General features: G+C 37.1%; 1 protein-coding gene across 1 annotated transcript in view; it reads left to right on the top strand.

Annotated features, from left to right (window-relative positions):
- Positions 1 to 17,845, top strand: part of WDR75 (WD repeat domain 75) — a 34,369-nt gene extending 16,524 nt beyond the window's left edge. The window contains exons 7-21 of the mRNA XM_064373256.1: positions 56 to 175; positions 946 to 1,034; positions 4,311 to 4,469; positions 5,397 to 5,456; positions 5,545 to 5,660; positions 7,067 to 7,242; positions 8,734 to 8,891; positions 9,779 to 9,959; positions 10,785 to 10,879; positions 11,658 to 11,753; positions 12,383 to 12,552; positions 13,110 to 13,169; positions 16,475 to 16,621; positions 17,005 to 17,096; positions 17,500 to 17,845. Coding sequence (XP_064229326.1) covers positions 56 to 175; positions 946 to 1,034; positions 4,311 to 4,469; positions 5,397 to 5,456; positions 5,545 to 5,660; positions 7,067 to 7,242; positions 8,734 to 8,891; positions 9,779 to 9,959; positions 10,785 to 10,879; positions 11,658 to 11,753; positions 12,383 to 12,552; positions 13,110 to 13,169; positions 16,475 to 16,621; positions 17,005 to 17,096; positions 17,500 to 17,704 — 1,924 coding nt within the window. The 3' untranslated portion in view covers positions 17,705 to 17,845. The remainder of the gene's footprint in view (positions 1 to 55; positions 176 to 945; positions 1,035 to 4,310; positions 4,470 to 5,396; positions 5,457 to 5,544; positions 5,661 to 7,066; positions 7,243 to 8,733; positions 8,892 to 9,778; positions 9,960 to 10,784; positions 10,880 to 11,657; positions 11,754 to 12,382; positions 12,553 to 13,109; positions 13,170 to 16,474; positions 16,622 to 17,004; positions 17,097 to 17,499) is intronic.
- Positions 17,846 to 22,085: the final 4,240 nt, after the last annotated feature.

The following is a 22,085-nucleotide window of genomic DNA, read 5'->3' as shown; positions in this document are numbered from 1 at the left end:
ATTACCACTTACCAGGAGACTTTAACAATTAAGGGAAATTTTCTTTTTCTCCTAGGTTTACTTTATCATCATCAAGAAATAAGAAGCATGCTAAGAACAATTTTACATGTGTAGCATGTCACCCTAAGGAAGACTGCATAGCATCTGGTCACATGGATGGCAAAATTCGTCTTTGGTCAGTTTACTCATGAAGAGCATGGCAATCATTTATATACTGTTTTATGTTAGTCCTGCATAACAGGACTATCTCTAGGTCCAAGGAAACAGCCTCCCTTTCCTTTTTTGTGTGCTTTTCATTTCTTACTTACTGTTTTAGAATTTCTAACCTTGGGCTTGAGTAAAAAATTTCTTGTTGCTTATAATTATTTATTTTTGTTTGTTTGTTTGTTTGTTTGTTTTTTTGAGACAAAGTCTCTCTCTGTTACCAGGCTGGACTGCAGTGGAGCGATCTTGGCTCACTGCAGCCTCCGCCTCCTGGGTTCAAGCAATTCTCCTGCCTCAAGCCTCCTGAGTGGCTGGGATTATAGATGCACACCACCATGCCCAGCTAATTTTTGTATTTTTAGTAGAGACAGGGTTTCGCCATGTTGGCCAGGATGGTCTCGATCTCCTGACCTCGTGATCCGCCCACCTCGGCCTCCCAAAGTGCTAGGATTACAGGCATGAGCCACCACACCTGGCCCTATAATCATTTTATTGAAGAAAACTTTTTTTGTTTGCCGTTTTCCAAAAAGGAAAGACTGACAATAGTGAATATCTAGGAGAACGCCACATTTATAGAAGTCAGTCACTGGTTAAAAATAGAAAGTGTGCACATTAAGACCAGAAAGCTTCATATTATGATTTATTATATTTGGCATATATTATGTTTGTTATATTTGGCATGCTGTCATTTTCCTAACTTAAACCTATGGTCAAATTAAGAGTTTCATTTTTCTCCAACAGGAGGAATTTTTATGATGAAAAGAAATACACATATACATGTTTACATTGGCACCATGATATGGTTATGGATTTGGCTTTTTCAGTGACAGGTAAGTGCAGGTTTAATTATTAAAATGAACTTTTGAAGTATATTAATCAAATGTTTTAATTCACTATATTTATAGTTTGGAAGATTTAAAGCTGCATGGGCCAAATGAATTGCAAACATTGTGTATTACCCCTGCAGTTTGGGCTTTGCTCAGCACAGTAGACTTTAGGTTTTGAAGCCCTTCAAAGTTCTAAAGTATACATTTGTGATAAAAAATCTCTGTTGTTAACCTAAAGAACTTATTTAAATTATATGACTTTTTGAAGATACGTCTGCTACATAGCTAAGTGTGTGTGGTCCATAACCGTAGCTTATCAGATGCAAGTGACTATTCTAACACTTTACATCCATTATCTGATTTAATCATTGACCCCAGAAAATGAGTGGCATTATACCCATTTTACAGATAAAGGAAGTAGGATTTGGAGTCGATATTAACTTGCCAAACATCACATGTCAAGTAGGTGGGATCTGGACCTGGTTCTGATTTTAAAGCTCCTGTTTTTAACTGTTACATGGCCTTATTTAACATTCACTATTTTAAATTAATTTCAATCATTGTTTCATTTAAGCTGCATGACTTCTGTCACAGTTTTGTGTAGTGTAGCTATAGCGAGTAAAAATACCTTCAAAGTAAGATGGCCTTCAACAGAAATATGGAGAAGCACATCTTATCTTTGTTTACTTTTAGCGTCCTCACACCCATGTGGTGAAAGTTATGTCAGTTTATTGTGACTGGTCTTGTAAGAAGGTTACTACATACTAGAGAAGATTGTGTGCCTAAAAAATGAAAAGGCAGGAAAAGTGATTTTTCTTTCTACAGGTCTTCCTGGAGACTGACAGGACAAGTCTTAGATGATACCATGTGCTGTGGGATCCTTACAGGGTTACTTGGGTTTAATACCCAGAAGCCCCAGGAAATAGGAGGCACCTTCAGCCCAATTATGGTTTGCGGAGCAATGACTAGCATATGGAGGCAGGATCCAACCTGTCACTTAGAGTAACAACAGGAGTATAGTTGTGACGTGGGAGTTGAGACAGAAAAGGAAGAGGAATTCACCTAACCCTGCAGATAAAAAAATGTAGGTTATTCATTTGTATTCTCCACCCTCCTTCCCACTCCACACCCCTAAAATACTAGTGAGTGCTTGGTATCTATATGTACACATCTGTATATGTTCCAGACAGGGTCTTTTTTTTTTTTTTTTTTTTTTGAGACAAGGTCTCACTTTGTCACCCAGGCTGGAGTGCAGTGGCACTGTCTCAGCTCACTGCAACCTTGACTTCCTGGGCTCAAGCAGTCCTTCCCCCTCAGCCCCCTAAGTAGCTAGGACTACAGGCATGTACCACCGTGCCCAGCTAATTATTTGTATTTTTTGTAGAGACAGGGTTTCACCATGTTACCAGGCTAGTCTTGAACGCCTGACCTCAGGCAATCCTCCCGCTCCAGCCTCCCAAAGTACTGGGATTACAGGTGTGAGCCACCATGCCTGGCCAAGAGTTGAATTCTTGATGTTATATTTCAAGTGACATGAATATTTTTAAATGAGAAAATGATTACAGTATGTAGTTGTCAATGAAATGTCCTTACTGACTGTATAGATATGAGTTAATAGAAAAAAATAGCTATGTAAATGTAAAAGAAATAGATTTTAGTTGTTTTTGAAAATTAATGAGGCATATATGAACTGTATGCACAGCGTATTATATATGTGTATATATCAGATTAAACTTAATTTTGTTTGTGTCCATTACAACTTTACATACCTTTAGTCTTATGTTTAGCTAGATTTTATCAGTTTGCAGCTTTAGAAAATTTGATTAAAACCCCATTATAAATGAGCGATCTTTAAAACCAGTCGTTTTAGATTCATGAAAGAATGAAAAATGGTTATTTGATGGAATACTTTTGAGAAAACAGTCTAAAACAGTGTCCTAGGCAATGTTTATGTATCCATTTAGCCAGTAAGATAATCTCTTCCAGGGTTTTGTTTGTCTTCTAACCATTAAATTTAATTGACCACATTTGGCTGGTGGCTACCGTGTTGACAATACAGGTCTCAATCAAGTTGAGGAGAATTGATGTTTTTATAGTATTGAGTATTTTAGTCTCTAATCATAATAAATACTTTCCCGCTTTTTAGGTCTTCTTTGTCTCCGTGAGTTAGGATTTTTTTTCTGTAGGGTTCTCATCTATATTTTTCACCAGACATTTGATGGTCTTTTGATAGTATTTTTTATTTTATCTAATTGACTTGCTAGTTTTTAAAAATAAAATTGTTGTATATTTCTCTTACAATCAGCTGAATTTACTTATTCTAAAAGTTTATCTGCAAACTATTTTGGCTATGCCTTGATGTAGTCATGCTGTCTGTGAACACTGAAGTGATTATTTCCTTCTTTCCAATCCTTAAGTCTTTCTGGTTTCATTTCAGTGCACTAGGACATCCAGTTAATATTGAATGAAAACGGTAATAGTATTCTTAATAACAAAGGGAAAGTTTTCAATAGTTTAACTTTTAGTGTGGTGTTTGCTATAGTTGTTATTGAGGTACTCTTGATGAGATTCAAAAGGTCCTATCCATTTCTGAGTTTCTGATAGATGTTACCATGAATGGGTATAAAATTCTATCATTTGCTTTCTCTGCATCTATTCAGATAATCATGATTTTACTCCTTTCTTTCTGTAAATGGGGTTAATTACATTAATTTGTTTTTCAACTTTTAAAGTAATCTCTCATTCTTGCAGTAAACTCTGCGATGACAGGATATCCTATTAATATATCATTGGACTCAGTTTGCTAGTATTTTGTTTGAGAATTTATTTGTGATGAAATTGGCTTGTATTTTTTTATTTATATAATTTTTTTTGGTATAGTATTATGAGGATCTTGTGAAGCAAATTAGGAAGTGTCCTCTTTTCGTTACATGTAAACTCTTTTGGTTACATGTAAAATTGGTTTCTTTCTTTCTTAAATGTTAGAAAAATTTATTAGTGAAGCTAACTTGGCCTAAAAGATGTTTGTTTTTCCAGCTTTTCTAGTGGTCGACAGAAGAGTTGGTCAGCAACAAACTAATCAGATATCACTGGAAAAAAAATTCCTCAACCTGTGATCATTTGTCTTGAGAGTATATTAAAAGATATGAGGACACTTTTTATAGTTTTAAATTAGTTTATTTCTCTAATATGATAGGGAAAATAAATGTATTAATTATATTTTTCTTTCTCTCTTTTCCTCAAACACTGTCCTTTTAATTTCTTTGAATGGATGTGAAGGCAGCAGTCTGCTGAGTGGCGGTCATGAATCTGTACTTGTCGAGTGGCGCGATGCAATGGAGAAGAATAAGGAGTTTCTCCCCCGTTTAGGAGCTACTATTGAACATATCTCAGTCTCGCCTGCAGGAGATTTATTCTGTACTTCTCACTCTGATAATAGTAAGTCTAAGTTTTTTATTGTGAGAAAATATATAAACACCATAAATTATCTAGCATCTGTAGGGAACAAAGAAGAAAAACCTAAAACCTAGAGTAGTATAAGATGTAATGAGCCTTCTTTTCATTTCATTACTTCTACCCACAGGTATCACCAGAATTCAGCATTTTGAGAATTATTTTTATAAAATGGAAGGCTAAGTGTATTTGGTTATTGATGTGCCACTTACATTTTCAAAGTCTTTTAGTGTGGGATGACATGGGAAAGTAAAGGGAAGGTTTGGAAGAAGACATTGGTGCTTTCATAAACCTGGCATTTTCAAAAGAATACTGCAAGATTCTCTTTTGATACAGCCACTATCTCGGGGTGGGTGTCCTGTGGATTTGATACAAATAGAGGTAGTCTTGTAGTTCTCCAAAATTTTGTTCATCCAGTGACTACTCAGCCTAGACTAGGGTGTCTTTGTAAATCCGCTTCCTTTTCTTTCACAGAAGAACTTAACTGTGAGCAAGCCATTTAGTGGCAAGACTCCAACAGAAAAGCCCCTATCCCACTTCTGGATTTTCAACTAAATCACAAAATATATTCCCTGATTTTCTAGTAGTACTCTGAGTTAATTGAACTTAATGGGTTGTTTTATATTCTGGTATATTTCAGAACGATATAAACTCAACTGACTCCTTCACCTTGAAGCTCTAACCCAGGGGTGTCCAATCTTTTGGCTTCCCTGAGCCACATTGGAAGAATTGTCTTGGGCCAGACATAAAGTACAGTAACAATAACGATAGCTGATGAGCTAAAAATAATAATAATGTTTCAGAAAGTTTATGATTTGTGTTGGGCCGCATAAAAAGCCACCCTGAGGCACAGGTTGGACAAGCTTTCTCTAATCTATTGATATTTAAATGCCTATTTTTCTCTACCCACAGAGATCATGATTATTCACCGAAATCTTGAGGCATCTGCAGTAATTCAAGGCCTAGTAAAAGGTATTGCAGAACTCAGTAGATTTGGAATCATGTACATTTTAAAGAGTACATATTTCTCTGATTTCACCTTTATTTGTCACTTCTGCAGATAGGAGTATCTTCACTGGTTTGATGATTGATCCAAGAACTAAAGCTTTGGTTTTAAATGGAAAACCTGGCCACCTGCAGTTTTATTCTCTCCAGAGTGATAAACAGTTATACAATGTAAGATTTTTATCCATTAGCCTTAAAACTGATCAAAGCTCTTTACACCACCACTGGAGTCAAGCAGTTTCTTAAGTAGCTTTTAAAACAAGATCCTGTGCATATGTTTACTTGAACGTAGAATTATCTGTGGTTACTTAGTTCAGTTGTTAAGAGCATAATTCCATTGAGGCCGCAGTTGCAGATTACACGTAAACCAGTTGGCACTCATACACTTGCTGTCTACATTTTGTTTCAGAATGCCCTCCTCTTAGCTATGCCATACATCTGTGCCTTTGAGTCATAAGGATAAGGAGACGAAAATAGGTAGATTGACAGTACAAATTTGTATCTGCTTTGTGGTGAAACACTATCTATTCACATAATGAAGATAAAATTTTCAGTGTAAAGAGGAACACTTCTTCCAGTCCTGTTAAGTGCAATCCAGATGTCTTATGCCCCACAGGACTCTTTACAGGTCTCTGTCATAGCAACTGTGACACTAGCTCTTTCTTTCCATGGCCTTTAGACCCCTCAAAAAAGGAAGTATATTAATCTTTTTATGCTTATCTCAAGTACAATGCCTGTAAATTGTAGGCATTTAGTACACATAATAGTAGGCATTTTATTTACTTAGTATAGGCAAGGAAATGAGATTTTTTAAAACAACTATAAATAAGTGCTAGCCTACTTACGTTAGTTGTCTTTTTTCATTTCTTGAAGATGGTAGATTTATTTCTGTTCTGCTTGTTTCTAGTGATGGAGAATCTGGCCTTGAGATTATGTAAAGCTGTTTGTTCTTAGAAACAAAAGAAAAGCATGACTATGAATTAATGGTTCTGTTGTATCATATAGTGCATGTTAGTAATCTCTAATATTCAAGGTCATTGAATAATTACCACCAAATTGATGCTATGTAATGTAATCCTTTTTTTTTTTTTTTTTTTTTTTTTTTTTGAGATGGAGTTTCGCTCTTGTTACCCAGGCTGGAGTGCAATGGCACGATCTCGGCTCACCGCAACCTCCACCTCCTGGGTTCAGGCAATTCTCCTGCCTCAGCCTCCTGAGTAGCTGGGATTACAGGCATGCGCCACCATGCCCAGCTAATTTTTTGTATTTTTAGTAGAGACGGGGTTTCACCATGTTGAACAGGATGGTCTCGATCTCTTGACTTCGTGATCCACCCGCCTCGGCCTCCCAAAGTGCTGGGATTACAGGCGTGAGCCACCGCACCCGGCGTGATCCCTTTTTAATAGCAATTTTGCTGTCCATAGTAACAGTTAGTTCATTATTACCTTTAAAAATCCATTACTTAAATAGATTACAGAAGTTGTCTTGGATGTAGTTAATGATCATTCCTCGAATGCTGTAACATTTGTATATTTACGTTAATAAGCATTTTGGTTTTTTGTGTTTTTACTCATCAGTTAGATATTATGCAGCAAGAATATATTAATGATTATGGTCTGATCCAAATTGAACTAACAAAGGCTGCATTTGGCTGCTTTGGTAACTGGCTTGCAACAGTGGAACAGCGGCAAGAAAAGGAAACTGAGCTTGAATTGCAAATGAAACTGTGGATGTATTCTAAGAAAACACAAGGGTAATACTATCTGTGTAGCCACTTCTTAATTTCAGAGTATAAAATATTTCACTTCTTATTTTATGGTTTCAATTGTCAGTCTTGAAGATGTTTCATCTTGACAAGCTTTAGATTTAGAGATATGGGAGAAGTGTTACTCTAATAAAACCTTTAAGCTTTCTGCTCTGAGAAAGCATCGGTGTCCTCTAAGTCATAATGTCATCTCATAATGAATAAAGAAACCTGGAAAAGTGACACCTCCTCAAGGGCATAATACCGAATTCTAGGCAAATCCAGGATTAGAATCCAGATGTTCCCTTGCTCTTCCATTAACATCATACTGCCTTTGGCAAAGAGGGAGTGTAGGTGGAAGTGTAGTATAGCATAGCATGGATGTTGTAATTAGAAAAGGAATCCATTCTTGCACTGTTGGCTATAATAACCACTTATCAAATCTTTGCTATGTGCCAAGAACTTGGCTTAGAGCTTTGTACCCATTGTCCTACTCTTCAAAAGAACACTGTAACATAAGCCTGTTGTCTACATTTTATAGGTGAAGAAACAGGCCCAGAGAGATTAAGTGGTTGTCCCTAGCCACTTTTTTTTTTTTTTTTTTTGGTTTGTTTTTTGAGATGGAGTCTCACTCTGTCTCCCAGGCTGGAGTGCAGTGGTGCAATCTTGGCTCACTGCAACCTCCGCCTCCCAGGTTCATGCGATTCTTCTGCCTCAGCCTCCCAAGTAGCTGAGACTACAGGCATGCACCACCATGCCTGGCTAACTTTTTGTGTTTTTTTTTTAATAGAGACAGGGTTTCACCATGTTAGCCAGGATGGTCCCAATCTCCTGACCTTGTGATCCGCCCGCCTCGGCCTTCCAAAGTGTTGGGATTACAGACGTGAGCCACTGCATCTGGCCGTCACTGTTCTTATAACTTCTGTTTTTTTTTAAATCACAGCCCCATGCTGCCTTGATGTTCTTTTAAGAACACAGTCCTAGTTATCTTTCACTCACAACATTGCCCTCTAAGCTCAAAACAAGCTTTAAGAGGTCATTTAGGTGGCTGAAAATAGTAAATAATGACCGGCCAGTTTGACTAAGTAGTTTTCTTTCTGTATTTCCTTGCCCCAAGTGGCGCATTTCACGGCCATTCCATTTTTTATTTTCAAAAGTAGGCAGGCATCTAGGTTCTGTGCAAGTTTCCTGTAACGTGTAATATACATAGTAGGCTTTTGAGTATCATTGATTGGTGACCTCTGTTTTATACTCATTTTGACCAGTGAGTTGACTACTACACATAATATTCTCAAGTCATACAAGGACACAGGCGATACATTAGAACTGTTTGCATCCTGTGGCCATTAGAGGTAGAGCACTCAATTGTTTGTCGTTCTTGGTGATTATCAGTTGCCTGTTCTTCCAGATGTTATTGTAAAATGTACAGCATGTCAGAAATTCTTACATACATCACCTTGTCCTCATGCAAGAATAAATTTGTGATTTCCTTCCTACTAGGTTTATTCTTAACACCAAGATTCACATGCCACATGAAGACTGCATTACGGCTCTCTGTTTCTGTAATGCAGAAAAATCTGAACAGCCCACCTTGGTTACAGCTAGCAAAGATGGTTACTTCAAAGTGTGGATATTAACAGACGACTCTGATATATACAGTAAGTTAATTAAATATGGTATGTTTAACATGTGTACAACTTTAGGAATTAATTTGTTTCTTTCATGACTTGTATCCATTCTGGGAGGACATTTTCTACTTTATTGAATTCTACAGGATATTGCTTAATTTTAATAGATTTAAGAGATTACATTTTACATGCCTGTTTCCTCAAATCTGTTCTCAAATGGCATTCTTGATTAATCATGTGCTGATTATTCTAGTTTTTTAGGGTAAAGTAAAAGGGGTTTTTACCTATATTCCTTTCACTCTTCCACTAGAGGGAGCTCAGGGTCTCCAGGAGAGGGCATAAATTTCAAAACAGTCAGTATTTTGTAGCAATTCTGACTTAAAGAAGTTGTGGGGAACACGTCTTTTTGTTTTGTGTCTTTGTTCCTTTTTTATTTTATTTTTTATTTGTGTGTGTGCATCTTTGTTTCTTAATCCCTACTGCTTATAATGTCCCTTGTTTAGCAGTCTCCCTTTATCAGTAGGGGATACATTCCAAGAACACCACCCCCCACCTGTTGATGCCTGAAACTGCAGATAGTACTGAACCCTACTGTTTTTTTCCTATATGTACACACCTGAGATAATGTTTATTTTTATAAATTAGGCACAGTAAGAGGTTAATTTTAACTAATAATGTATATTACAATAATATGCTATAATAAAAGTTAAGTGAATATGTGCATGCTCTCTATCTGCCTTTCTCTCTCTTTCAGAATATCTTCTTGTACTTTACTCAGCTATTTTCAGACCTCAGTTGACACCCCCTAACTGAAACCACAGAAAGTGAAACCTCACATTATGGGAGACTAGGGGAATTACTGTAATGTTCTCTAGCATTTCCATCATTTCTGAACATTATGGCTTATATTTCCACAGAAAAAGCTGTTGGCTGGACCTGTGATTTTGTTGGTAGTTATCACAAGTATCAAGCAACTAACTGTTGCTTCTCCGAAGATGGTTCTTTACTAGCAGTTAGTTTTGAGGAAATAGTCACAATATGGGATTCTGAAACATGGGAACTTAAATGTACATTTTGCCAACGAGCTGGGAAAATAAGGTAGGTAAATCATTTGGAGAATATATAGTATTTTTTAACTTATTTAAATAAGTCTTAAAACTTTAGTCGTCATTTATGCTTTCTGCGAAAGTCAGTGGGGCAAGCAGCTAATCAAATGCTGGAAAGCCAGTAATTCTGAGTCCACAAACTGTGCCAACATTTCTGAAATTCAGGTTAACATTTAATTCTCGGCCTACCTATTTTTTCTTCGGAATCTTTCATGGATGTGCTAGATAACAACAAACTATACATAAGCCTCAGGGGATCCAAACCATCTTATTTTCTGTGTATTCCCATAAAAACCGTTTTATGCACCAACCTCATTGTTTCTGAGAGGCTCGGGGGAAAGTAGCAGCAGCAGCATCTTGAGGTACTGCTTCAGGTAGTTGGGCCCAAGGACAGAATCAGGTGCCTAATGAAATCATCTCTAATTTCTAGCATGTCTGATTCTGAATTTACTTTGCAAAACTTTCTTAAGAATTGAAATTGAACTTGTTCATCTCCTCAGTAAATAACATAAAATAGGATTTTTGTCAGATAACTCTGTACATTTCACATACATTTTCTCTGTTACATGTTGTTATACTGCACAGTGTATTAAAGAATTGGTCATCTGATCTATTTTATTAAAGAAATAGCTAAATGAACCCTTCCTGTTATACTCCTTAGAGCCTTTTTTCTTCAAGATAGTTATAAACAAAAACATATGTGTCTATATAAAAATCTTCATTACATAGAACTAATACAGCCGCTGGAAGCCTACAGTTTTTTGTAACTAAATTTACTCGAACTGACTGTTGCTAACTTCTTGTGGTTTTAATCCAGGCACCTTTGCTTTGGGAGATTGACATGTTCAAAGTATCTACTTGGTGCTACTGAAAATGGCATTCTTAGCTGTTGGAATCTGCTGAGTTGTGCATGTAAGACATTTTTTACTCTGAAGTGATCTGGCAAAGCACATAGGGAGTTGACATTAAACTTTGGCATTTTAGGACTTAGGGATCATATCTTCAGGTCTATACTTGGAATAATCAGTTTTTTACATGACATATTATGCCACCAAAATTTGGAAATACTGGGCCTGTAATAGACATCATTTATTAACGGTTTAACTGTTGGTAAGTCGGCTTCCATTATCCTTACCTTTTTCCACTGTTTTCAGTGTGTGGGACTTTCTGGTGCCCTCCATATTCCCCATCCTCATAACAATTTGAATAAAGTTTTCTGCTCATTTTTAATGCCTACTCATCTGCATTATCCCTGACAGTTTATATTCAAATGTAGTCTATCACAGCCCTAACAAACGTGAACTTAGTGGCATTTTACTCATTTGAGTGTATGTTTGGAAGCCATGGTAGTTGCTTAGTAATGAATGTGTGTGATAACTTTTTTCAGTATTCTTTACAGCTAATTCTGGTTAACATACTGTCCACATTTAGCATTGCTGTCCACAAAAGCACTAGACATAAATTTTAATGAAATTGTAATCTTTTCATGGTTTGTACAAGGAGTGCTGTAGTTGCAGTATGTTTTTCTTTCAGCCTCTCACTTTAATGCAGCCTTCCACAGATAATTTCATTATGTGTCTATGTGTGTTAGTTGGAAGCATAAGATTCCTCCTCCTGAGAATAATCGAAATTTTTTAAAGCTTTTGGTAAATCTTTCCTTAGAAGTGAATCACCTTTTTTTCCTCCGCAGTGGAGTGGAGTGCAAAATTAAATGTTAGAGTTATGGAACCTGATCCTAATTCAGAGAATATTGCTGCAATCTCTCAGTCGTCAGTGGGTTCAGATTGTAAGTACAAACCACACTTTGTACTAAGAGAAAATCTGTGGCCTAAGTTTTCTTCTTAATATAATTTGAGTCAAACATGCCTTCAAATCAGATGTTCATTGGAAGCCATTTTGCTTGAGGCACGGCCCTTCCTTGCCCCAACACCTTGTCATTGTGTGCATCCATACTTAGTTCTAGGAGAGCTCCAATAAGTTTCTTATTTTTCCACAAGCCAATTCCTACTCAGTCTTTAAGATTCAAGAGATTTCACCACTTTGACACATTCCCTACTGCCCCTGAGAAGTTATAATTGGTCATCCTCTGTGTTCTTGAAGCAATTTCTACATTTCTAGTACTTACAGACAAAATACTATGGCAATAATATTTTGGTGTCTGTCTTCTGCAGTAGGTTCTGGCCTCTGGAGCAGGAATTCTTCTTTCTCTTTTTCATCCTCATAGCTCTCATTTTTAACCTGTCTGGCCCACAGTAGATACACAGTAGATACTTCTTGAATCAAAGCCTAAAACAGGCATGACTTGGGACAGTTACTCAATGGGGTGAGTCCCAGCATTAGTGTGATCTGCCCATCTGAGGCTAGAACTAACCTTTTCAGGCAAAATGTTATTGTGTCTTTGTTTTTTCCCTCTAGTGTTTGTATTTAAACCTAGTGAGCCAAGGCCATTGTATATTCAAAAGGGTATCTCCAGAGAGGAAGTCCAATGGGGAGTGTTTGTTCCACGAGATGTCCCTGAATCCTTCACCTCAGAAGCTTACCAGTGGCTAAATAGATCCCAGTTTTACTTCCTAACAAAATCACAGGTAACTGCCCCCCTCAAAAAAGGCAATCACTTTGTACATGGAATTTTAGAGAAATAGCCCATGACTATTGGTATGAGTTTGTTTCTAGATAAAATAGCTTCATTAAAGGATTATTTCTCAAAAAATTGTCTAATATGCTCAGTACAGCAGTATTATTAATGTAAATGTATTACCACTTTACCCCACACCTTTGAGGTTCCTTAGGTATTGCTTATATTAACTCTTTGACAGCAGAAAAGCAGAAGACAATTAAAATACTTCAAAGTTCATGATTCATTTTTTTATTTTAGTGTTTAATTTGCAATTTAAAAAATGGTGGCTTGAGTTTGGTCTGTCAGTTGTATTTTTTATTCATTACCAGTTCTTAAATATCTCTCAGACATAATCTTGTAACTCTTATAGTAGTTATTAAATAGGTTTAAATCTTTTATTCCTTTTCCATTGTCAAATCAAAATGGAAAATTTGACCTTCCCATTTTTTAACACCCTCTAACACCTCATTTAGATTTGTACTGTACAGTTTGTCTTTTGCATAATTAATTGATCTCTCTTTTCAGAGTTTATTGACATTCAGTACAAAGTCTCCAGAAGAAAAACTCACACCAACAAGCAAACAGGTATGTTTTAGCCTTTCATGGCAGGCTGCATTGCCTCTCTAAAAGGATACAATTACCTTTTAGAAGTCAGCTATGAGAAAAATATTTCACTTGGCCCTAAGATGGAATTAAAAGCCATACACTTACAAACTGATGTGTCTCTTTTGAAAGTTTTAGTGCTCTTTTAAAATTGTTTTAATTTATAATATCAGAATTATATGCTTCTGACTTAGTCAAATATTTTTGCAAGGCTCTTTAGTAAAAACTTTTCCAACACTACTGCCATTACCCATAAAAACAATCACTCTCAAATCTTTTAGCTGAAGTTTTTATTTAAATCTGAATCTTTAAGAATCTAAGAAATGTTTATGTTTCTAATTATAGGTTTTCGGAATTAGATCTGTTAACTCTGATCTGTTGAAGCTGAATTTTTAGCCCCTTTTCACATCAGCACTCCCTGCATATACACAACACATACTTTCCCTACTTGTTCCCCAATTTTCCCCATATGGGAAAATGTTAAATTGGTTAGTTCAGTAGTCATTGTCATAGCTGTGTCAACACAATTCATAGCCAAGCTATATAGTAATACACAGAACGTTTTTCCTTTTGTGACCAAGTTTTTATTTTATCTGGAGTTAATGATTGCCTTTTTTCTCATTTGCTTAGTTTTCTGTTCTCACATAATTCAACCCCAAATTCTACCTAAGTTGTGTAAGTCTTCTCTGAGTATTTTCAGACACATTAGGTATTCTTTCAAGTCATGAAGGTTTATTTCCAAGAGCCTTCCGACTATCTTCAGTCCGGACTGAGTGCTCTGGAAACCTGCTACACAGCAGTCATCCTAGGATCTATATTCGCCATCATTCTGGGGATATGTTTGACCTCTACTGTATTAGTGGCATAGTTTTTTCCTTTGGTCATTCCCCTGCTTTAGTGAAGCATTCTTTTAGTGCGTTGGAGGTCAATTTAAGACGTTGCATGTTTGGAAATGTTTTTATTCTCTTTCACTTGATTATTATAGAGTTGTAGGTTGAAAATCACTCTCTTAGAACTTTGACGTTATTGTCCTATTATTTCACAATTTCCAGTATTACTAGAAGTCCAATACCATTCATATTCTTTTTCCTTTATCTGTAACTTGACTTGTTTATTTTCCTTTAAAATTCACTGGATTCATTCAATTTTTTTTTATTAATTATTTACCATATGCCAGGGACCATTCTAGACACTTGGGATACAGTAGTGAGAACAGTAGTCAAGTCTCTAAACTTGTGGTGTTCACAGTCCACCAGAAGAGACAGTAAACAACATGCATTAAGTAAAATATGGAGTATAGAAGGTGATAAGATTTATGGCAGGGTGGGGAATAGACAAAAAGACATTCCATGTTTTTCTACCCCAAAATTATATGCATGGGGTGCAGCTTGTAATTTTAAACATGGAAGTCTACGCAGGCCTTATTGAAAAGATTTTGACTTTTTCTCTGAGTGAAATATAGGACCCCTTGGTGGGTTTTGTGTAGAGAACTAAAGAGGAACTAATTACTTCTTTCCCTGTATTTTCTGTTCTTTTTCTAGAACTCCTATTATTTAGTGCTGGACCTTCTATAATGGTTCTCCAATATTCTTAATGTTTTGTCTATTTTTTTGTTTGTTTTCTGGAAGATTTCCTCATCTTTATCATCAAATCTTTTTTTCTTTTTCATGGTCTATTTCCATCACATTTTTGTTTGTTTCTGGTTTGTTTTGATTGTTGCCTTTCATCTAGAGGTTTTCATCAGATTCTGACGATTCTTGGCTGTCTTTGGATTTCAAAATGTGTTAAAAAGCCACTTGGAAGTTCCCTGCCTGTGCAGAACTTATCACCTGGCTTCCACTAGCTGAGCTAATTTATGGAGACAATTTCAAAGATCATTACAATTGACCCTTGAACAACATAGAGATTGAAAATCTATGTGTAATTTTTGACTTCCCAAAACTTAACCTGAACCCTTACCGGTAACAGTCAATTATTTGTGTTATGTATACTATAAACTGTATTCTTACAATAAAGTAAGCGAGAGAAAAAAATGTTAAGAAAATCATAAGGAGGCTGGGCATGGTGGTTCATGTCCCAGCACTTTCGGAGGCCAGGGCAGGTGGATCACTTGGGGTCAGGAGTTCAAGACCAGCCTGGCCAACATGGCAAAACCCCATCTCTACTAAAAATACAAAAATTAGCCAGGCATGGTGGTGCACGCCTGTAATCCCACCTGCTCGGGGGACACTTCAGCCTGGGAGGTGGAGGTTACAGTGAGCCTGGATCACACCACTGCCACTGGACCCCAACCTGGGTGATAGAACGAGACTCCATCTCAAAAAAAAAAACTTATAAGGAAGAGAAAAATATACTTATTCATTAGGTGGAAAGAGATCATCACAAAGATCTTCATCCTCATCTTCACATCGAGTTGGCTAAGGAAGAGAAGGGGCTGATCTTGCTGTCTCAGGTCTGGCAGAAACAGAAGAAACTCCACATAGACGTGTTATTCAAACCCTTGTTATTCCAAGGTCAGCGTATTTTTAGGTCTTACTTAGGCTGGTCAAATTAACCATGTAAAATTCTTCTGCATTCTTGCCTGAAGGATTTAGACCTGCCTGCCAGTGTTCTGAGAACTCCCTACGTGAAGTACAACTGCCTAGATATGAAGATACCACCACCGCTACACATACCTAGCCAAAAAACATAGAGCTTTCTGCTGGGGCTGAGGAGGAGTTGTGGGAATCAGGGTGCTTTCTAAGTAGAGTTTATACCAGACTATTTGGTTTGTCTAGTCCCATTTTTACCCCACATCCAGGGTTACTATTATTACCCAATCCTGAGCATTTGCAGGATTTTGTAGTATGAATTGGGATGCTTCTTGGCTTTCCCTACAGCCAGCTTAGAATTGTGCTTTCTCAGCTCTACTAAGTTCAGTACCATCCTTCAGCCTGCTTTCCAGCTTCCAACATACTACTGTTGAGGCCTTTTCCCTCATTTTCTATCATTGTGAGTGTGTGCCCTTTGAAAGCCCTTTTGCTGTCATTTCTGTGGGATTTGGTGAAGAAGCAGTGGTAAATGCATGTTTGATTCTGACGTCTAAGTGTGCACTGCTAGCTCTTCTCATAAGTGGGCTGCTGGGCCTTAGTTGCTTTCTCTGTGAAATGAGAGAATCATACTAGCTGGATAATTTGTAAAGTTCCTTTCATCCCAGACTTTTTATGATTTTGCAGTACTTACTGTTAAGTCAAAAGCAGTTCTTCCTTTTTTCTGACATAATTTCCCTTTGTCTTAAATCCTTATAGCTGCTAGCAGAAGAAAGTCTTCCCACAACCCCATTTTATTTCATATTGGGAAAACACAGGCAACAGCAGGATGAAAAATTAAATGAAACTTTAGAGAATGAGCTGGTACAACTACCCTTAACAGAAAACATACCTGCAATTAGTGAGGTAAGTAATTATGAAAGCACACCATGTGAAATAGATCAAATGCATTTAAAGCCCCTGAAGTTGGAGTTTTTACACAGTCAATCCGTAATTTATATGTGATACAACTTTGATACCCAAACTAAATAACTAACAAACTGAATAACAGCCTTGTGATCTGAGATTGTTTTGCCCTCGATCCTCGGGCAGGATAGGGGTGATCGTTGGGATAGATGTAGGAAAGTGGAAATGCGTTTTTCTGTGGTTTGGCTTATGTATGGGGAAAGCCTTTTCATGTTTCGCTCTTGGCATTTACAGTAAAAGGGACTCCATGAGGACACTGTAGGGACAGACTGCGGTGGAGGATAACCTTTTTAACTGCAACCCTGTTTTCTGTTTGACTCCAGCTTCTTCACACTCCTGCCCATGTCCTGCCATCTGCTGTTTTCCTGTGCTCCATGTTTGTAAATTCATTGCTGCTGTCTAAAGAGACTAAGAGGTAAAGCAGTTCTTAAGACAGGTGTAGATACACTGTTTTGGGAAATAGGATGGTTTGTGTTTATCCTTTTATTGAGTAAGCTTCCACTGTATTTCTTTATTTCATAAGCTTTCAAATAAATTTAAAGGCTATAGGATTACTAAGTCAAGTAAAATACATTGAAAATAAGTTTCAGAAAAGAGATCTCTTATGTGTGTGTTTGAAGTGTTTGGTACATAATTTAAAATTACACTGTGTCAGTATACCTGCTCTTTTGTAAATAACCCATAATTTTTAAAGTGTACTTACTCAGTAACAAGATTCTTCATTTACTTTGTATGATGATATTTTTACATAGGTGTCAAATTAGAAAGTTACTGTTTAGAAACATTTTTAATAGTGTTTATATTTTGTTCTGTTAAAGTGCTGAAGAAATTCCTAAAGATGTAGATATGGAAGAAGAAAAGGAAAGCGAAAATTCAGATGAAGAAAATGACTTTACCGAAAAGATCCAGGATACAAATAACAAAGATTTAGGAGAAGACATTATACATCAGTTGTCAAAATCTGAAGAAAAAGAACTGAGAAAATTTAGGAAAATAGACTATAGCTGGATAGCTGCCCTTTAGGCATCAGAGATGGGGAGGATTCTTGCACTTTGTGTTTTTGATTGTATGTTGATACTCCAAAAACATCTATTTTAATGTTTTTTCTGTTCTAAAAATAAGATAATAAATATTAACAAGCTTTGCTTTTTAAAAAACTGATAATATGAGCATATATTTGCATCATGCTTTACAGTTACTGGATCATTCATATACCACATCATCTCATTTTTTTTATTTTGAGTCACACATCAGCCTTATAAAACAAGTAGGTATTTTCTTCACAGGTGATACAGCAGACTTGACTTGTACAGCATGTGTCCCCTTAGCTGCAGGTTGGAGATATGAAAAGTTTTGAAAATTAAAAGGCTTCGTTGACATTATTGTTTTAAGTTTAATACTAAAATTGATTTGGTGGCCAAATATGACCTGAGCTGGAGTGAGGTTTCTTTAGTCCTGATTCATTCCTCTAAGTGTATTTATTTCTCTTAGAGAAATTTAGAGACGAGTTGATTATGTGGTGTTCCACAAACCTCACTGAGGATATTATGTAATAATATGGGCTGAAAAATTCTGAATTCAGTATCATCTAGCCCAAAGTCCCGTTGCTAGTAGAAAATGATCCAAGTCCCCTGTTTTATGTTAGAGCAGTGAAGCTGCTCCATCTGAACCACCTAGTATTTTGAGTTTTCTACTTCCCTGATGTATTTCTGTAACATTTATATTTAGAAGTTAGCACAAAAACAAAGTGTTCATTAGAGCCCATCTCAATGAATGTTCACAAAAATTGCTGCAAATGACTTTTTAGTTTGTGCTGTAGACCAAATGTTTGTGTCCCCCTAAAATTCAGATGTTGGAACCTAATCCTCTATTTAGTATTTGGAGATATGGGGCCTTTGGGAGATGATTAGGTCATGAGATTGGAGCCTTTGTGAATAGGATAAATGCCATTATAAAAGAGATTTTGGAGAGCTCCTTTGCCCCATCTAACACGTGGGGACACAGCAAGGAGAAAACCATCTGTGAACTATGAAGTGAGGCCCACCAAACAGCAAATCTGGTGCCTTTTGTTAGACTTTCTGGCTTCTAGAATGGAGTCATAAATTTCTGTTTATAAGCCACCCAGTCTGTAGCATGCTCAGCAGACTTAAAGTGTTTTTGAATCACTATTCATGTAAAATCTAAACATTTTTTTTTCAAGCCCCCCACCTCCACCTCAGACTCCAAAGTAACTGGGACTACAGGCACTCACCTGGCTAATTTTTAAATTTTTTGTAGAGCTGTCTTGGTATGTTGCCCAGGCTGGTCTCAAACTCAGGCTCAAGTGATCCTCTCATCTCTGCTACATTTTTAAAAAATAATAGCTACATTGAGATTTGAGATGTTGCACACCATCACCATAATCAATTTTAGAACATTTCCATCACCCCAAAACTAGCCATTTCCCTCAACCTCCCTCACCTCACCAACAACGCAACAACTCATCCTATCTGTAAATTTGCTACTCTGGACATTTCATGTAAATAGACTCATACAATATGTGATCTTTTGTAACGCTGCTTTCACTTAGCATCCATGTTGTAGATATATCAGTTCATTGCTTTTTATTTTCACTTTTGTGAGTATACCTAGGAGTAGAATTACTGGGTTATTTGATGACTATGATTAACCTTTTGAAGAACCACCAGACTTTTACATACCAGCTGCAGCATTTTACATTATTGACATCATGGCACATAAATTGCTTCACATCATCCATTAAATCGAGGCCCCTTTTACTGATGTTGGGATGGAAGGTGGAAACTTAAAAAAAAAAATTGAGATCCCTTTCAGGGGTGCTTTTGTTGTTTTAAGTCTATTTTTTAGAGTAGTTTTAGATCAGGAAAATTGAAAGGAAGGTACAGAGATTTCCCATATACCCTCTCCCTCAACACATGCGATAGTCTCCCCATTATCAACATCTCTGGTGCACCAGAATGGTACATTTGTTACAATCGAAGAACCTACCTCAACCCATCATAATCACCTTAAGTCTAATTTGAATTAGGGTTCAGTCTTGGTGTAATTCTATGGGTTTATGCAACATATAATGATATGTATCCATCAGTATAGTATTACACAGAGTATTTTCACTGCTGTTAAAATGCAGTGTTAGTTTTTGAGGCCAGTCTTTGAGGTTTGTTCTGATCCCAGGAGGACAGAACTGTCTTTCCTGTTTTTGTTTCTGGTAAACTAGCTGATTTATGGTTTAGCCTGTTGCTTTAATGGGGCTACCAGCCTCCTCTTAATTGCTTACCACCCAAATCCCCATTGTTTGTGAAGCTTAAACTTCTGCATTATGTTTTAAATAATGTCAGAACTCTATTCTTATGGACTGCCTCTTGCTCCTGGTCAAGATCTCTGGGCCACTGTTCTACAACCATGGGTAAACACAGAGGCCATTATTTTTGCTTTACAAACTGGGCAGAGGCAGTAGCCTACAAGCAAGCTGGGGCAGTGGTGACCAGAGCTCCAGTATTTTTGGCCTACCATCCTTGGAGTAGAGGCTCCACTCTGTGAGTAGGGTCTTGGTGAAGGAAGGGAGATTCCAACCTCTGGCCTGGAATTTAGCCTCTGCAACAGAGAGTTGGAGGCAATGAGAAACGCTGACAGCTGAGGGGAGAGGAAGCTGTCTTCTTGGCCACGGCTGCCCAGAATGGAGTTTCTATCATGCTGGCTCAGTTGGGGAGGAAGGAGAAGCTTGTGACTTGAGTGCCACAGACTCTCACTGTTCTTGCCACCAAGATTAGAATTTCTTGAATAAATGTTTCTTCATTTTCTGTATACCCTTAAAACAATTTCTGGAGACTTTATTTACTTTATTAATTTTTGAGATAGTCTCCCTCCATTGCCCAGACTGGAGTACAGTGGCGTGATCTCGGCCCCCGTCATCTCTGCCTCCCAGGTTCAAGAGATTCACCTGCTTCAGCCTCCCAAGTATCTAGGACTATAGGCACCAGCCACCACACCCGGCTAATTTTTTTTTTTTTTTTGAGACGGAGTTTTTGCTCTTGTTACCCAGGCTGGAATGCAATGGCAAGATCTCGGCTCACCACAACCTCCGTCTCCTGGGTTCAAGCAATTCTCCTGCCTCAGCCTCCCGAGTAGCTGGGACTACAGGCGTGCACCACCGTGCCCAGCTAATTTTTGTATTTTTAGTAGAGACGGGGTTTCACCATGTTGACCAGAATGGTCTCGATCTCTTGACCTTGTGATCCACCTGTCTCAGCCTCCCAAAGTGCTGGGATTATAGGCGTGAGCCACCGTGCCCAGCCTAATTTTTATATTTTTAGTAGAGATGGGGTTTCACCATGTTGGCCAGGCTGGTCTTGAACTTCTGACCTCAAGTGATCCACCCACCTGGGTCTCCCAAAGTGCTAGGATTACAGGCCCAGCCAATTTCTGGAAACTTTAAATGGCTAGGTTTTTTAAAGTAACTTTCACTAATTATGGTTGTTCTGAGGAGCAGGTCCATGGAGCTCAGACTGCCATTGAAGTAGACCTCTCAAGTCTCAGTTTATATTTTCTTCTTTGCCTCTTCTTTTTTTCTTTCCTTTTTTTCTTCTTTCTTTCTGTGTACAATTTGTTGAAGAAATCAAGTTTGCCCTGTGAGTTCCTCACTGATTTTACAGATTGCTTTCATGGCTTTTAACATGACCCTCTGTATAGTGGTAGTTGTATCTAGAGTAGCACTATGCAACAGAACTGTAATGCAAGTCCTATGTATAACTTTAAATTCTCTAATAGGTACAATAAAAAAGTAAAAATAACCAAATGAAATTAATGCTAATGATATATTTTTTTAAACCCTAAAATAAACGTTATGTTTTATTAAATTCCATGTATCTAAAATATTTCAGCATATAACCAAGTTTTTAAATATTTATTGGGATATTTTACATTTTTTTCCATACTGCCTTCAAAACTCAGTGTATATTTTATGCTCACAGCACATTTCCATTTGAACTAGCCACATTTCCAGTACTCAGTTAGCTACCTGTGCCTAGTGGTTATGGTTTTGGACAGCACAAATCTAGACACTTGATCAGATTAGCTTGGAAATTTAAGTAAAACAAGAAAGATTGTATCAACATTCATTTTGATCTTTTCAGCTTCTCCCTCTCTCTTCCTTTAGGAGAGAGGTGCATATTGACATAATTACAAATAAATTTTATTATTATTTTGCCCTGTTCAGACACTGATGTGATACTTCCAAGTGCAAGAAATACTTATTTTTTGCAGTTGTACATGAAAGATTTTATACTTTCAAATCAAATTACTTAAAGTAAATTCAAGACATATCTTTTTAAAACAGTGATTACTATATAACCTGAAAAATCACTATGTAAGCGTGGACTTAATTAAA

Source organism: Aotus nancymaae, unplaced genomic scaffold, assembly GCF_030222135.1.
Source record: "Aotus nancymaae isolate 86718 unplaced genomic scaffold, 86718_ANA_hifiasm-v0.15.2.pri h1tg000008l, whole genome shotgun sequence".
In the NCBI taxonomy this organism is placed as follows: domain Eukaryota; kingdom Metazoa; phylum Chordata; class Mammalia; order Primates; family Aotidae; genus Aotus; species Aotus nancymaae.
This window is presented reverse-complemented; position numbering and strand designations above follow the sequence as displayed.